This window comes from Acartia tonsa, chromosome 3 (assembly GCF_053477335.1).
Source record: "Acartia tonsa isolate MP-2025a chromosome 3, ASM5347733v1, whole genome shotgun sequence".
Classification (NCBI taxonomy): Eukaryota; Metazoa; Arthropoda; class Copepoda; order Calanoida; family Acartiidae; genus Acartia; species Acartia tonsa.
Genome location: NC_137262.1, coordinates 28,073,497 through 28,090,290, shown reverse-complemented (window position 1 = coordinate 28,090,290; position 16,794 = coordinate 28,073,497). Strand labels below are relative to the sequence as shown.

General features: G+C 35.2%; 3 protein-coding genes and 1 long non-coding RNA gene across 7 annotated transcripts in view; 3 read left to right on the top strand and 1 right to left on the bottom strand.

The window, feature by feature from the left end:
• IntS8 (integrator complex subunit 8) overlaps positions 1-5,583 on the top strand; it is a 22,831-nt gene extending 17,248 nt beyond the window's left edge. Inside the window, exons 26-27 of the mRNA XM_080153432.1 lie at positions 4,858-4,964; positions 5,124-5,583. Of these exons, the coding sequence (XP_080009558.1) occupies positions 4,858-4,964; positions 5,124-5,283 (267 nt within the window). The 3' untranslated portion in view covers positions 5,284-5,583. The remainder of the gene's footprint in view (positions 1-4,857; positions 4,965-5,123) is intronic.
• On the bottom strand, positions 3,339-4,427 carry LOC145313816 (uncharacterized). 3 transcript variants are annotated; one of them, XR_013877497.1, is made up of 6 exons: positions 4,305-4,427; positions 4,132-4,217; positions 3,988-4,045; positions 3,845-3,905; positions 3,644-3,707; positions 3,339-3,490 (listed from the first exon to the last, which is right to left on the bottom strand). It is a non-coding gene; the product is annotated as an uncharacterized LOC145313816 (long non-coding RNA). The 3 variants fall into 3 exon arrangements; XR_013877496.1 differs by having other exon boundaries at positions 4,132-4,427; XR_013877495.1 differs by having other exon boundaries at positions 3,988-4,427.
• LOC145314815 (PMS1 protein homolog 1-like) lies at positions 5,547-10,538 on the top strand. Its single transcript, XM_080154896.1, has 10 exons — positions 5,547-5,643; positions 6,088-6,174; positions 6,582-6,683; positions 6,872-6,954; positions 7,306-7,390; positions 7,911-7,985; positions 8,975-9,114; positions 9,371-9,506; positions 9,667-9,869; positions 10,214-10,538. Exons 1-10 carry the CDS (start codon positions 5,590-5,592, stop codon positions 10,536-10,538), a joined length of 1,290 nt encoding a protein of 429 aa, XP_080011022.1. The 5' UTR covers positions 5,547-5,589.
• Positions 10,524-16,794, top strand: LOC145313813 (uncharacterized). Of its 2 annotated transcripts, XM_080153430.1 has the most exons (10): positions 10,524-11,089; positions 11,285-11,535; positions 11,635-11,724; positions 12,098-12,237; positions 13,084-13,212; positions 13,686-13,798; positions 14,101-14,184; positions 14,661-14,802; positions 15,787-15,878; positions 16,244-16,794. In XM_080153430.1, exons 1-10 carry the CDS (start codon positions 10,803-10,805, stop codon positions 16,386-16,388), a joined length of 1,473 nt encoding a protein of 490 aa, XP_080009556.1. In that variant the 5' UTR covers positions 10,524-10,802; the 3' UTR covers positions 16,389-16,794. The 2 variants fall into 2 exon arrangements, with proteins under 2 accessions (XP_080009556.1, XP_080009557.1); XM_080153431.1 differs by lacking the exons at positions 15,787-15,878; positions 16,244-16,794 and adding an exon at positions 15,129-15,295.

Sequence of the window (16,794 nt, the reverse complement as noted above, 5' to 3'; positions counted from 1 at the left end):
GCTCAGCCTTACCATGGTAGCTGTTTTGAATCTCTCTGTAAGGTTCATCAAGGTCCCATACAGGAAAGGAGGTGGTGACATCATTCATCATCATACCTGTGATGGCAGCTCTTCTGTATTTACCTTCATGTGGCTCTGCAAGCTTGAGATATACCATGACGTCACCATGGTCAAGTCTGATGGTCTGGCCACCAGCAACATTCAGGTAAGTTGGTCCAGGCCTTACCTCTACACCATCCAAATGTTTTGCACCTCTTGTGCTGATACAGGCACTTGAGCAGCCCGAGTCATAGAACAGGAGCAGGGGTGCTCCACTGTCCGCTTCCAACTCTTGCAACATAAAAATTGAGGGGGATTCAACATCAGGGTGAACATCAGGCGGCAGCTGTGCGTCACTATCAGCTTTGAACAGACTCTCTGCATGACTTGCCATGTTGAACAGCAGGTCCCCGTCAGGTAGTGGTTCTCCTACGGCCTTCCTGAAGTTGTCAAGCCGCTTCTTGTTTTCATCAATGTGCAGCGGGCAGCATAGGATGTGTCGCTGTGCTCGGTGGCGGCTGCGTGCACACTTACCAATGTTACAGAAATGATCTGTTCTGCAGTCATTTGCATGTTGGGACCACCACCCATCCATGTCTGCACTGTCAAACCCTGCATCCATGCGCAGGCACCTCATACAGCTCTTGGACATGGTTGCAGCCTTCATCCTTTCCTTGACCCTGGACTTGATATATTTGGGGCACATATACAGATGAGTATGGCTAGCTGAGCAGAGAGTACATTCTCTTGTTGCAGGTTTTGTACCTGGGCCCTTCTGCTCTAATGGCTTGGTGAGGGGCCGTGAGTCTGTACGTGCAGGTGTATTTTTTTCATAACCTTTGTTCTTGTCAGCTGCTAATATCACCTCTTTCTCCTTCTCTTTGTCCGGGCGTCGTCGTTGGCGGTCAGGTGGTGCTGCGGCGGTACGTTTACTCTTGTTGCCGTTGGTGGCATTGTACTCACTGACTTCGAAGGCCTTCAGGTTGATCTCCTCCTCCAAGAAGTCCAGCAGGATACCAAAACATTTGCCACTGTTCTGTATACCAACCTTGTTTGCATTGCAGATGTATCTTTTCAGCAATTCATCTGATTTGGCCTTCACACACATGTCTCTAACTTTTCTGTGCAGATTCAATCTGTAGAGCTCCTCCTCTGCACCCCAGCTAGGATCCATCTCTGCAGCAAACTTCTTCATCTTCAGAAGCACAGCTTGTACTTTGTACAGCCAGTCCAGTTGCTGTGATGGTTCCTTCCATGGCTGGCGTCCAACATCATCCAGCTCATCTAGGAACTTGTTGTAGATGTCAGGTACAGAACCAAATCGGGTCAACAGCTTCTTCCAACAGCTGTCAATAGATGTTTCTTGGCAGCATATAGTCTGAGGTGTACCCTGGAGACATTGATCAATCAATATTTTCAGCCGCTCAGCCTCTGTCAATCCAGGAATACTGCCAATATAAGCCTTGAATTCACGCTGAAATGAGAACATGTCTAAACCAGTGGTTCCATCAAACAGGGGCTTTGTGACACTTTTGGCGCGGTGTTCACTAGTTGAGCAGAGGGCCTTGAAACCAAAGATGATCTGCTGATCCTCTACCTGTGCCTTGGCAGCCTCAAGTTCAGCTTCCAAACTTGTTTGTGCATTGTGCAGCTGTGTAGCTTCATCATCCTTATCCAAGTCAGTTGCATCCTTGATGGCAATCTCCAATTTCTTGATGACATCACAACTGCGGGTTGTTGACTCCTTTAGCCGGTTCATCAGATCTGGCAGCTGGCTGTCAGAGGTCAGGTTGCTGTCTGTGATTGCATACAACTCTGACTCCAAATCAGTAGCTCTTGGGATTAGTGTTGTGACTGCATTTTCAACCCGTCTGTTCTTTGCATTTATCTGGGCATTGTTCAGGCGGGGGGCAGCTGCAGCAGCTGTGTTCTGTGGCTGGTTTTGTGCATCGTTACCTTGCTCATTACGGCGGGTTGCTAGGTGTGCTGTTAATCCAGTTATCATAGTACGAACGCGGTTGTGTGTATCCCTGGCAGCATCATTGCGGGCTTGGACAGTACCATCATTGCCTTCATACACATCAAAGACGGCTCGGGCTGAACGTAGGGTGGCAGCAGCATCATCAAGCTGTTTTAGAATAGCCTCTAGCCTTTCCACAGAGTGTGTACCTGGAGACCCAACAGCTGGCTCGAAGTCTTCAACCATTAGTTTCATCTCCACAACACTTATCTTAGCATCCTGCAGCCGCTGCGCCATCTCTGCAACGTTGTTTGTTTCAGCAGGGTAGAAAACAGATACAGTGTGGGTTTGTGCTGTAGTTGAGTTAGGGTTGTAATCTAAGTCCAACTCTTCTAATAATCGGTGGCAGCTGCGAGTAATTGGTGTTGCACCTGCCTCGTCAATAACTGCGTCCCTGTACGGCGAAAACGGCGTGCTTGGTCCGGTCTCACTGCTTGTTATTGGTTGCTGGGCTGGTAGAATTGGTTCTATGCCAGCTAGAGACGGTGACGGCTGCGGCGGTTCCCCGGAAAAGCTTACACGTCTGCCGGGAGATGTTGTGCTGTGTTCGAAACTACCCCTTATACCTGTGAAGCCAGACCTGGGCCCTGAAGGTGGCTGTACGTCCGTTGACCACCTTTGTGTAGGGGGGGTACGAGGGATACGACTGCCGCCAGTAATTCCAGGCGGGCTGTGCACAACTCTGTTGGTTCGAGGTATTGTATAAGGTGGCGCTGGACGGCGGCGAGGTGGAAGTGTGACAGGCGGACCTAAAGCCTCTACTTCTTTCTGCGTAATTTTCATTGGCTGAATAATCGGGCCTACTCAATACTGGGCCAGTAAACAAGCACCAGTGGCGGGATATTAATTGCGTTGGTCTTACGACAGCCTTCTTAAGTTTATTGGCATGACATTAGCACTGCCGAATAACAAGTGGCACCACCTCTGTTGGGTGGGGCTAGCGAATCCGCGGGCGGCGCTTTTATGGCCTGAGTCTGTCTTGCCTCCCGCCGAGGCTAGTCTGTCCTTCTCTGTCAATAATAATACGAGCAATATAATAATATATTTTAATGCAGTGAAAGTTTATGTTTGAGTTGGAAACAGCCGCGAAGCTGAATCCTGCGGCAGAGATCCTCACGGATTTTCTGCGGCTAGGGCTTACCAAACCCTTTCTGGCAGCGTTTGGCCTGCTGCTTCTCGTCCAGTTGTTTATCTAGGGACGTAGGATCCAATTTTTGACGTTGTTGAATTCAGGACGTCAGTCTTCAGTTTTGTAGATCCGCAGTCCTCAGTTTTGTGAATGTGCAACCTGGGAATTTGTAGGAGGGTTGCATCCGCCCTGCTTCAGCAGGCAGCTCCGATGGACAAGGAACAGGCATGGTTGACATAGTCTGTGGACAGCATTTTAACTTTGAAATAGAAGAAGAACATCTCAGCTATGCTTTCACAAAACTAAAAAAGAATTTATGTTTTGCAAAAGGATAATATAAAAATTAAAATATAAAATTTTAGAAGAATAGATGATAAAATAAGTTTGTAAAGTATTACACTATGGAATAAACTTGGAGCTTAAAACATAAAATACATATACAATAATAAATTTACCTCTGGGGGTATATTAAGTTGCCTGGGTTGGTAATTTTACTCAAACACACTGCGCTCGTAATGACTAAAAAGGAAAAGAGCATGCAGTTATAAAAAAAAAAGAATTTTTTTTAAAAATTAAATATTTTTTCTTTTCTTTTTTATTAAAATTTAACTATCTCTGGGTATTTGAATTTGAATTTTTCTTTATTAAATATTTACCAGAGAAGGGTAAGAAGGCTGCTATGCCAACATAAAATATCAGGTACAGCACAACAAACATCTAAATTGAATAATATGTTTAGGCTAAGATTTTAATGATATAAAATTAATGATAAAAAAATACATTTTTGTTTGATTATTACCTAATAGGTACACAGTTAACAATTATTTGACCAGCTTTTCAGGTACACAGCTTGTAGTCTAAATATTGATTTCTTTAAGGACACAGTAACAAATTATTAAAAAGTTTATAAATGTTCTTTTAGGTAGGTACTATAGGTAGTTACCTTGATTCTTATGCAACCAAGCACTTCTTGCAATAAGATAGATTAATTTAATGCAGCTACACAATCTTTCATATGGCAGTCACATTCTAAATTAATAACAAAATTTGATAATTGATCAATTGAATTAAAAATTAAGGAATTTTTGTATTACATTTTTTTATAAGAAAGCTTACTTTTCATTTTCCTCCTTGGTCTTGAGCCAGCTATGGAACATGAGGTGGCTACACGGAGTTAAAAATTGAATTATCTTTCTGAAATGGTTTGATAAGTTTTAAAATTTTGCTTAATATTTTTTGTAATTTAAACAAAGAAAGAAAATATATAAAATAATTTTACTATAACATCTTCATGGTACAGGCAGGATTACAGGTACAGATGAATAGTTGACCAGGAGGGGTACTCGTTTTCTTTCCTTAACATTGAATTTTTAGGTTTGTGGCTTAGCCAGCACACGAAATTAATTCGGGAAAAAATCACGAAACCTATGCGTGTTTTTCAGCTGTCGTTGGGGGGCAACATATCGTAAAATTTACGACCTCTCCATTTGCCCCCCAAATATTATTTAAGATTTAATTTACTTGTTGGTTATACCTTATACCTGGTTAAATGTACTTCTTTATGCTAATATTCTTTTGCAATGCTAATGAACATAATTGTCCCTATTAGAAATATTTTGTCATGCATTTGATTTTAATATTTAATAATTAATCTTGTTATTTTATCAAGGTGTTCAAATACTTAGAAGACAGAGAAACCGCTGACGCGGCAGATGCCCTGTTCTCTTGTATTTGGGATATGTCCATTCTTGAGTTCTCTATGAGTCTTCATACAAGGTTGGTATTATGTATACATATAAAAATATCAGATAACATTAGACAGATTTTTCATTTGCCTGAGATAAGTCTTTTTAATTTTTGGCTACAATTTAATATGAAAGACTGTGGGGCTTTATAATTTAAGGGTAAAATTTCTAACTTTTTATCTCATTGCAGACGTGGTGAGGTAGCACGACGCAGACACGTGCTCTCCTGCATCATGCAGCTGGAGCTCAACACAAACAACGAGATTGAGATCAAGAGGGCCGCGGCTAACATCAGAAAATCCATCTTCTTCCGCTCTCTGGCCGCTCAGCTATTTCCAATTCCCGCATAATTCAGATACCTGGATCAAGGGATTAATTCAGTATGGCTTCGATACCGATTAATATCCGCTGGATTAGAACAGGTTCTTTGCCATACTGAAATAACTTGTATTGCATCGTATTACAGCCAATATTCTACGGATAGTAAAATAAAAATCACAAAACTGGTTTAATTATAATTTTTAATTTTTATATCCGCGGAAAGGTGTCTATAAAACAATGCATTAAAAAACTATTATCGAACTAAATCCTTCTGATTCATCTTATTTACTGTTTTTACCGGTTCTAAAAGCATTTATTTTATTTTCAGACTTAGAATGTCCATATCAGAGTTACCGCAGGGTACTGTAACCTTGTTAAAATCTGGACAGGTAACAATATATTTTTTTTTAATCCTATCATATAAAGTAATAAGATTTTTGACATGATCAATAAGATCTCGCTCACACCACTAAACTGAACTTTGCTGAGCTTCACATTACAAAGTGGTTGTCTATATACCATTTCTCTACCCTCATCCTCCCCCATTAAATATATGCTAGAAATGAAGTGAGAGTCTTTCTCTCCTACACCTCAATGGTTTCTAGTGGCGTATGCGCTAGTAAATATATATTTCAATACTGCTTTGAATGTCTGTTTCAAGGGAGCTATGTCATGCATGATCAATGATCATTTTTGTTTTCTTTCATGTTTCTTTCGTGTTTTTATTATTTTTAAAATTTAAAGTAGCACTTTTATATTTTATTTGAATAAAAACTGTGGCTACTGGCTAATAAATCAATCAATTTTTAATAATGCTTTTCTTGAAATTTCAGGTAATCTCATCAGTTAGTGGAGCAGTTAAAGAGTTAATAGAGAACAGTTTGGATGCAGGCGCTACCTCTATTGAAATTAGACTGGAGGTAAATATTTGATTATTAGCAGATAAAAAGATATACCTAATATGTTAAAAATAACTCGTAGTGCTATATTACATTTCAATCTTATATAAGTCTTACACGTCACAGTTATTCTTATATAGATATTAACCTTTCTAAAAATAAACACTTTCCAGTGTGGCTTCGAAACCGATTAATATCCGCTGTATTACAACCGGTTCTCCGACATACTGAAAATCATGTATAGCATCGTTTAATAGACAAGTTCCCACGAATATTAAAATAATATCATAAAAATACCAGTTTTGTTATCCCGGGCTTTGGTTTTAATCTTATATTTTTTTATTTTAATACCCGCGGAAAGCTGTCTATAATACGGTGCAATAAAATACTATTCTTAAGTAGTTTATGCTTGAAATGTTGTGCTTTAGGATTTTGGCTTTACCAAGCTTGAAGTAAAAGACAACGGTCATGGAGTTGATAAAACACAGGTTCCAAGTATGGTACAACCACATACAACATCAAAAATCAGGAACATGGTTCATCTTTATTTAACTGTGCACATTGACAAAACAATTACTATAAAAATTTTGAGATAGTCATGTTTTTTAGATGACCCTTGTCCCTTATATAATACTATTCAGTTAAACCAGACAAACCTTAACAAAAGTGACAACTTTTATCTCAAAATGTGTTAATATAATGGATTTTGTTTAACAGGGAGTTCAGCGATTTAGTAATGGTGGACAGTTATGGTTTCAGAGGGGAGGCTTTGGCAGCCCTTTGCTCTGTTGCTAAATTAAAGTAAGATTTAGGATTTATGTTAACAATTTAAAAAATTACACACTGCGGCGGCAGTGGGACCGCAGTTGGTACTGTGATTTTGATTGCATTTACAGAGGCAAATAATGGATTTATTATTACATGGATCTTACACCAGATTATCTTGTAATCTTATAAAGTTAAACTTGTAGCTGACTAAATTAACGAGCCTTCTATCGACTCATTATACCTTCCCTTCCTACTGGATGACTAACTGACCATTAATTAAGGTCCATGTTAGCAACCTAATTAATACCTTGCTATACATGATTTTTCATTATGACTGAGAATTGGTTGTATGGAACTGGAAATTAATATTAATATATTTATTAGAATCCGAACAAAAACTGGAAATGATTTGGTAGCTTCAACCTTTACGTTTGGACCAGACTACACCGTTCAAAATATTGAATCACAGGTTAACAAAAATTTCTCTTGTGAGGGTGGTGGTATCCTCCCCTAAAATAGTTATAAACTTTCCCAGGTCATATGAGAAGCTTTCCTGCTACAGAGAACCATATTTTGAGTTTAAGAGAGATTCGTTGGTACAAACAGACAGACACATAGTCATCCTGTTACTTTTCTAAAAGAGCTAAATTTGATATATTTTATGGAAAAATACGTATAATCAAAAAGTAATAAAATTAATCTTAAATTGTAGATCGATATTGTTATGTAAAGCTGATTAGTGCTAATCCTTTTACTTAAGAATGTATAAAAATGCAATCCATTGTTGAATAAATTATTATTATATTCTTATTTAAGAATATCGTATTATAATTAGGTAATTGGCTAAAAAATCTAAATTCTGTTTAGGTATTAAGTTGTGACACTCTACAACTGTTTATGTTTGTTTGTCCTACCGTCTACTTCTTCAAGCTTCGCTTCTTGGATGTTATCATCCATTTTTTGTTGATTTATATAATTTTGAATTTAAGGCTGGACAAAATGGAACAATTGTGACTGCGACAGAGTTGTTTTATAATCTTCCAGTTAGAAAGAACTTTTATAAGGTAAGGTTTTAATCATATTATGATAGTAAAAGGTTGTCTATTTGTGTGTGTGTTTCTATGTCTGTAACAAAGGATCTCGTTAACTGCTGTACCGATATGGTTCTCGGGAAGGTTTATAATTATTTTGGGAGAAGGTTCCACCACCCTCTCAAGAGAAATCACCCCAAGAAAAAAATAAAAAATCAGTCCTCAAAAGAATTATTGTTCTTTTCTTTTTAAAACTAAAATTGAAAATGGGGGAAGGTTGACTTTTCCCACAACCTCATTTTAGTAATAGAAAAATCTCCCAAAAAGTTAAAGTCTACATTTATTCCTAATACTTGAAGAAAGGGTAAGAGATAATTTACCGAATATTTACTAAGAGAGAATTTACATTAGATATATTAGGTAAGCAATATCCTTTTTTTCTCAGTCGTATGTGTTCCTTTATTGATTTACCGTGTGTTTTTGCCAGCTTACTACTTTGTTAATTGCATATTTATGGCTTCTTTGGAATTTATAAATTTTAGTTTTACACAGCTAGAGTTAGTGTTTTTATTGATTTTAGAAATAAGTGACTTAATTTGTTTGAATATTTTTCATTGCCTGCTTGAATTTTTTTAATGTGGTTTGAGATTAGCGGAATATTTTGATTTCAACCTATCATTTATCAATTGTAATCTAATACAGACAGAGACAGAGGTGTTTTTTTTCCATAATTCCAAAAAGAAATTCGAGATACGAATATACCTATTGACCTATTTACTATTAAAATTTTGGAAAGTAGCAGAGAGGGTTGGAAGTAAAACAATTCAACTTGGTATGAAAATATACAATATATCCCTCTCCCTGGATCCAGAACTTAATGTGTCCTCATTTTTCACCTGCAAGGGAAAAAGTTGAGGATATTTAAGTTTTTCCTAAGGTGTTATATCTTTTTATTTGTTTTTATCTTTGATTTTATAATAACTATGTGGATTTTTTAATGAAACAAAAATTCCTTATTTTAGGATCATTCACGAAGAAAAGAAGAAATGAGAAAAGTTGAGAAGTTGGTGCAAAGCTTTTCCATAATTAATCCATCAGTTAGATTCAGTCTGTTCCATAATAAAGTTAATATCTTCGGCAAGATTCCATGTGATAATATAAGGTAAACAAATCTTGAAATTGATGTATTTCATATATGTTGTAAAAACAGGCCAGATATTTTCATTGTAAATAATTTTCTAAACAATGACCACATTTACTTACTTGAATAATAGTTTTGTCTAAATTTTGGCTCGCCATTTATGTTGTGTAAAAGATTCTCTTTTTAAAAGTTCATAGGAAATACTAAAAATCCAAAAACAGTGTAAGGTTTTTGTTGCTGTGCTACTTTTTGTATAAAAACTTGATTCCTTTTTCAGTAAGAGCAGTGTAGCTGTATTGGGTCATAGTTGTAAAACTGGAATGGTGGAATACTACTTCGTCTTTGATCCGAGCACTTGCGAGGTGGAGGAAATTTCTCTGGAGAATTATGAGTCTTCTAATGATCAGATTTTGGTAAGATTTCAATTAATGTACTTTAGACTAAATCATAGCATTTGATATCTTATTGTATTACATATTCTTTTATTATGCTATAGGTAGATTGTTAGAAAAATTATTTATATCAATTGAAAATTAAGGATACATTTTAAGTATTAAAATTGTCCTTGTCAAGGTATACATGATGGTGCCAAAGAAAACCCTTGGGATGTCGACAGAATATGGCAGAACTAACACTGAGAAGACCTTTACATTTGTCAACAAACGACCTGTTGAACTAAAACAGGTTGAAAAAGTGTTACGGTCAGCTTTCAGCGAGGCTGCGGGCTTAGAGGTGGAGAAAAATCCTGTTGCTGTTGTTTCAATTATTGTTGGAAGGTAAGAAACTGTTTGAATGCAGGTAGGGAGGGGACATTTAGCTGTTAATTGCACTAGTCCCTTAAAGTTTTATGATAACGTTTTCTTATTTGTTGGCTTAACAACTTTGAGGACTTAATCGAATTGTGATTGGTTGGTTCATTAGGTTAAGTGTACAAACATTCAACCGCTAATTGTAATCTACAAAAGGGGTAATTTTTTGTATCATCATTTGGGATGTAAATCAATTTATCGGTATTGTCTTATCCTTTAGTAGCTTTAGAATCTATGCAGTGAGGAAAAAGGAATTACATTAACTTTTTGGTACACTCTATTATCATATAAATGTATTTAAATACTTTAAGGAGTCAAAGACAAAGCCTTGATGCAAACCTTGAACCAAACAAACAAAAAATAAGTTTAGGCTGTTTAAATGATCTTATGGAGAAGACTGACCAATTTCTCAAGAACAAATACAAAGAAGGCGATGATAAACTGAAGGAACCAGACACTGGGCATTTTGAATATGAAAAAGATAATAATGCTCAAAATGACACTGCTACAAATTATGTTAAGGATGCAGAATCAAACAGCAATGAAGAAATTACTAACAAAATGAAAGATATTACAGAAGAGTTACAAGAATCTAAATCTTTATTTTCGCCAGGAAAGGGGACAAATTTTCTATAATTAATCACAGCATTTCACTCCAAATCGAAACAAAAAATTAGTTTTTGAAATTATCTTTTTCTTAAATTTGCAATTCTTATAGGAAAGATATTTTTATATTTAGCTCTGAATCAAAATAATTTTTCACATAGATTTTGATAAAGTCAAATGTAGACTTTTTTTTCTTTTAAAAACAAAAATTTCTTGCAATATTGTCCCTCTAATCCATTAGATATCTCACCTACACTGCCGAAAGAAACTTCTGAAGATAGATCATGTTTCACTATGATTGGCCAATCACAAAATGCGCCAACCAATGAAAAAGAAGAAGATACAATGAATACATTTTCTCAATTTTTTGCACGTCCTGCTAAAAATGAGGTTAAGAAAACAGTTCAGTCAAGCTTAAACTTTTTTCGCGCCAAACATGATGAAGAAAGGGTTACAGAAAATCAGGATGAAGACAGATCAGACAATATTGCGTCACCTGTTAGGTCACGGAGTCCAGTATTAAGAGCGGAAATGTTTGTAGACCCAGAATTGCCAGGGCGCGACGCTGTATATCTTAACAGGTAGACAATAAATATTTGTTGTACTTTAAAAAATCTTTTTTTTTTAATAATTTAGTCAGGTTAGCAAGTCTGTTATTTTGGTTGTTTGTTAGTAGAATAATGATTTTTGAGCATTATAAATTTACATTTTTATACTCCTATTTTTTTTTCACTCTTCGTTGTTTCTTTCTTGAATTTTGAATTTAAATTTTGTAGGCTAAAAGATGGAGATTTTACTGAAGTCTTACCTGAAGAAGATTTAGACGAACAAATCAACTCTGAAAAGCCATATGCCAACAATTCTTTCATTCAATTTGAATGTGAAGATGAGAGCTTATCTGAAAATAAAGAAAATAAACACAACAACCAAAGTTATGTCGAAGAAGATTCTGATTTTAATATTGAGGAGAAAGAAAATAATCATGAAAATGTAGAAACAGTTGTAGATCGAAATGCATGGGCTAAAGGTATTATTAAACAAAATTACTTTAATTTTTTAAAGTACAAAGTTAAAATACAAGTAAAATTGATACAGGAAATTAAAATAAGAAAGTATTGTATTATAGGTCAGATTATTGGAAAATATGGTAATAGGTTAGAACCAATACAACTAGTTCAACAAACCACTAAAATCACTGAAGATTCTCCAAGAATAGGTAACATTCTTTCTAATCCTATAGGTAGTTTTTATTGAGCACATAATTGGCTAGATTTTCCAGGGCAGCTTTATCTTCATAATTGTTTAAATGAAAAATATAAAATAATTGTTAAGCTGTTAATAGTCTCTTTAATAAAAGATATACTAAAGGCAGAATTATGCACACACATAAATAATTTAAGGTTGAATTATCATTTATTAAATAACCGTTCACTTTTGAGTTATGGTAAAAAAAAATATTTCTAAGTTAAAGTTAAGTTTATTTCTTAACTGTTTCTATCTTATAATCACGTTTTACAATTTTCCCTATTTTTTGGTTTTCTATGTATTTGATCTCTATGTGGTATGTACAAACGTAAACTATTACACAGGAGCAGACGGACGACTGCATCTACCCCAAGCACCTGACACTCCCCTAGGTAAAACAGGCTCCCAGTCAAAGAAAAGAAAGCTGGATGAAACCACACCCAAGATTGATATGTTTATTGAACAGGCGGCTAAAAAGAAAAAGGTATCTTGCTTTAAAAAAAAAACTAATAAATTAAGTGCTTTTATATCATAGGAAATGCAGCCTTAATAAACAAAAAACTTATCTTATAGTAAAAGGAAGGTTGATTATTGTACATTTCCAACAATAATTTAATTAGTTAGGTACACAGTGGGAACTTAGTTCTTCTGTAAAGACATACTTTTAGAATTTGTTTTATCTATAAATATTAAATTAGGACAATAATTTAGAAAAGTTCAGATTGTAGTAAACGACAAAGGAAAGTATATTTTTAAATCTTAGACTTATTTCCTTTCCATATTTTTTTGTCTCGTAATTTTTATTTAAAGGGTACACCGACAAACCTCCTAATGCGACAAACGTCCTAAACCTCAAAATGCGACAAACGTCCTAATGCAACAAACCTCATAATACGACATCTCTTAAGTAAAACCTCATAAAAAAATTTTCTTAATGCAAGGTTGTTCGAAACCATGTCGTTGGGTAGCCAACACAGACTTTGGGAAAACTGTCAGACGAATTTTTAAATTTCTCCCTGTGGACAAAGTTATTCAAGAAATAAATTTCGGTATTGAATTTCGTCCCTGTGTATTTTTTTATCGCCATATTGGATTGGATTTTTACATTGTTTCACTGTTAGTAGGTACATAATTTTTGGAAGAATTTTCTTTAAAAAAATGGAAGAATTGTCGCATTAGGACGTTTGTCGGTGTACCATTTAAAGTAGTGTGTTTTTTTGTCTATTGATTTCTTAATTTTTTAGAAGCTTCACGTAGGGTCCAGGTTGGTTTACAACAGATCCACTAGATGTTAGGGATAAAGCCTCTAGTAATTGATATATTAATTAAGGAGCTAACCCTGAAGCCTAAAATCAAGACCATTGAAACAACATTCAACATTGATAGAATTAAAATGCAAGTTGAAACTGAAGAAACTATTGAGGATGGGATTATTGGAGCTATCAATGAGAGACTTGGGGTAGGTTATAGTAATCGATTTACATGGATATATTGACAAGGGAAAATTTGTCATCAATTTAGCTTGTTTTATGGACCTTTTTTATTTGTCAGGTCGTTCATCCTTTAGGTACCTTTAGGAGGGGAGGGGATTGTGTAAAGGGGGTGAATGGGGGTTTCCGTATCGTTATTTTAGCAAGCTGCGAGCATCAACAGAGTACATGAAAATCTTGTGCAACATCCAAGTAGTAATATATCGTTTGTCATAGTTAATTTTTTCTTATTTCTTGTTAATACCTATCAATCTTTCAATTTGGATCACCAGATGTTATGTTAGATTTATTTAGACAACCTAACCCTTTGATTGGACGACCTTGTTTAAAGCCTTTTAAATATAAAAAAAATATTATTTTCCTATCAATATCTTTTCTCTTAATCATTCAAATATAAACAATAAACTGTTTCTAAGATCTTAATACACAAATAAATATTTAGTCCATATGGTTAACAACAAGCAATGAAGAGGTGCATGCCATGTTTCCGCTGAGAATCAAAGAACGAATGATTTATGACCGTCTTATTGCCTCATTTCCCCTTCCATTTGAAAGGTAGCCATAAATCCTTATAATAAAGTAACAAGATGCCTGTCTGTGTAATGTGTATACTAAAGGATCTCACTAACCGCTAAAAAGGTATGGTCCTCCTTTACAATATAGATTTTTATAGGCCTTGGTAAGATGGTAAGGTTTACAACAATTTGAGGGAGGGTACCACCACCCTCCCAAGAGAAATCACCACTGAATAAAAAAGAAGACTGCATCTCTAAGCTGTAAATAGGCATAAATACTGTATAGAAGGATAGAGGCATATTTTATTTATTTTTAATGCTTTATCAATGAAAACGTTTTAGAATGGCAGAGCCAATTGTTGTACATCCAGGACCTTTGAAACAAAAACAATCTTCCACCTTGTTGTCTATATATGTAAATACCAGGTAAAAAAGTTATGTGCTATATTCTATTACATAAAGTAGCAATGTTTTTTGTCTTAAGATCTCAATAACTAATGAACTGATTAGGTTCTCTATTTTAGGTAAGGTTCACATGGGTCCCATGATCGGTTTAATAGGCTATTTCATAATATTCATATTTAAGTCTTGGGATGGTTTTAAACTATTTTTCTAGTTCTTTTTTGTCCCATTTGAATACTGAAACTCCAATGTATATTATAATGGATACTACAAGGGACGGTTAATTATTAGTACTGCAGCCATTATTTACCTAAATTGATTGTTTGATTGATTAGCCATAGTCTCTTAGGGTTTGGACCTAAGTAGTCATGGAGTAGACTGAGACACTTTTGTATAGCCACTAGGGCTATCAAGCTCCACGTTCAAGTACATTATGACTTGACCCGCGAAATTTTATCATCTAAATTCCTGTTGGTAGTAACGGACCTTCATTGTTTTAGACAATGTCCAGCACGAATTACAGACCGTCGATTGACCTTCAATGGATTCGATCTTGTGATGTATGGGTCTGGTGACAGTATGAATGTTAAGCTGGAGGGAAGAAACACTGATATTCAGTACTATGGCCTAGCTGACTTACAGGTTTGTGGCTATTTATTCTCATATTACAAAGAAATATAATCTAGTATTAAGGATTAAGATCTTGTTTTCAGTTTTTACTTGTTTTCATTGTACAAATAATTTGATATATATCTTTATCTATAGCATTAAGTGTAATATCATATATAAACTGACTTAAGATATAAGGAATGGTTTTACCTAACAAGGTTTGCTTTTTAAAAAAAAATATACATTTATCTATTTCCTTAAAATTAAATTCTTTTTGGATTATAAAGAGATTGGATTGGACAAAATAAACTTACTTGTTTAGATAATTTTTTTCATGGAATTCATGCTTATTTTTCAAGGAAACATTGGATCTTGTTGGTAACTGTTCAGAGGATAGTGTAGCCAAGACTAGACCATCAAGAGTCAGATCTCACCTTCATATTATTTATTTAGGAAACATTGGATCTTGTTGGTAACTGTTCAGAGGATAGTGTAGCCAAGACTAGACCATCAAGAGTCAGATCTCACCTTCATATTATTTATTTAGGAAACATTGGATCTTGTTGGTAACTGTTCAGAGGATAGTGTAGCCAAGACTAGACCATCAAGAGTCAGATCTCACCTTCATATTATTTATTTAGGAAACATTGGATCTTGTTGGGAACTGTTCAGAGGATAGTGTAGCCAAGACTAGACCATCAAGAGTCAGATCTCACCTTCATATTATTTATTTAGGAAACATTGGATCTTGTTGGGAACTGTTCAGAGGATAGTGTAGCCAAGACTAGACCATCAAGAGTCAGATCTCACCTTCATATTATTTATTTAGGAAACATTGGATCTTGTTGGGAACTGTTCAGAGGATAGTGTAGCCAAGACTAGACCATCAAGAGTCAGATCTCACCTTCATATTATTTATTTAGGAAACATTGGATCTTGTTGGGAACTGTTCAGAGGATAGTGTAGCCAAGACTAGACCATCAAGAGTCAGATCTCACCTTCATATTATTTATTTAGGAAACATTGGATCTTGTTGGGAACTGTTCAGAGGATAGTGTAGCCAAGACTAGACCATCAAGAGTCAGATCTCACCTTCTTGGAAGAACTAGGTAACATTTATCATTTCTTGGGTAGGTAGTGTTAATTTTGTAAATTAAATTCCATAAATCTTAAAGGAAAGACAAAAGGATAAATTGGTAGATAAAATTACACTTTCATTAAAATCATTTGACATGGACAGTGCTGGTTAGTACTAACAGTCATGATATAGTTAAAGTACCCAAAGTTTAAACCAAACGAATGAAAGAACGTAATTATGAAACTTTAAGTACCCGTATTACTTAAGTTCTAATGTCCCCTTCGTCCGTGAGTAAATACACTTCCCAAAATGTTTTTTTTTCTATTTTAAATCACATTTGTAATATTAATCAGAAATGCCCCTTCTTCCATTTTTAACAATTTAATCTTTTTCTAGGAAAATATTGTCCGAATCTGGACACAACTTTACCAGAACAGAACTTCGAGACTTGATGATCTACCAACACAGTCAAGCTGTTACGGAGTGTCCACATCTGAAGCCTGTCAGTACATGTCTTAAAGAAATCAACTCTGATGTTTAAATATTTCTAGCAGAGATGTAAAGGGATAAGATAATGGCCTATAAATGTATGTTTATCTCCAATCATTAAACATAAAATTACCCATTCAGTAGATTAAATAGTGGTTGAAACGTTTTGTAATTCAGTTGAGTGATACAACAAATATTAATAAAAGTCACAAAAGTTAAGTTAACGAATAAGAAAACATTGTTATAAAACTTTGAGGATTAGTAATATAAACAGCACATGCTTTCCCCTTCCTTCCTGGGTTCTTAGCCCTATAATGCTGACCTGACTTTACATAGTGATATTACTGGTTTATATAAACGTGAACGGACTACTTGTTAACACACAAAAAACAATTAAGTAACTGTGATACCTACTCAGATATGAAACAAGCTAATCAATTTTTTATTACTTTTTCAGA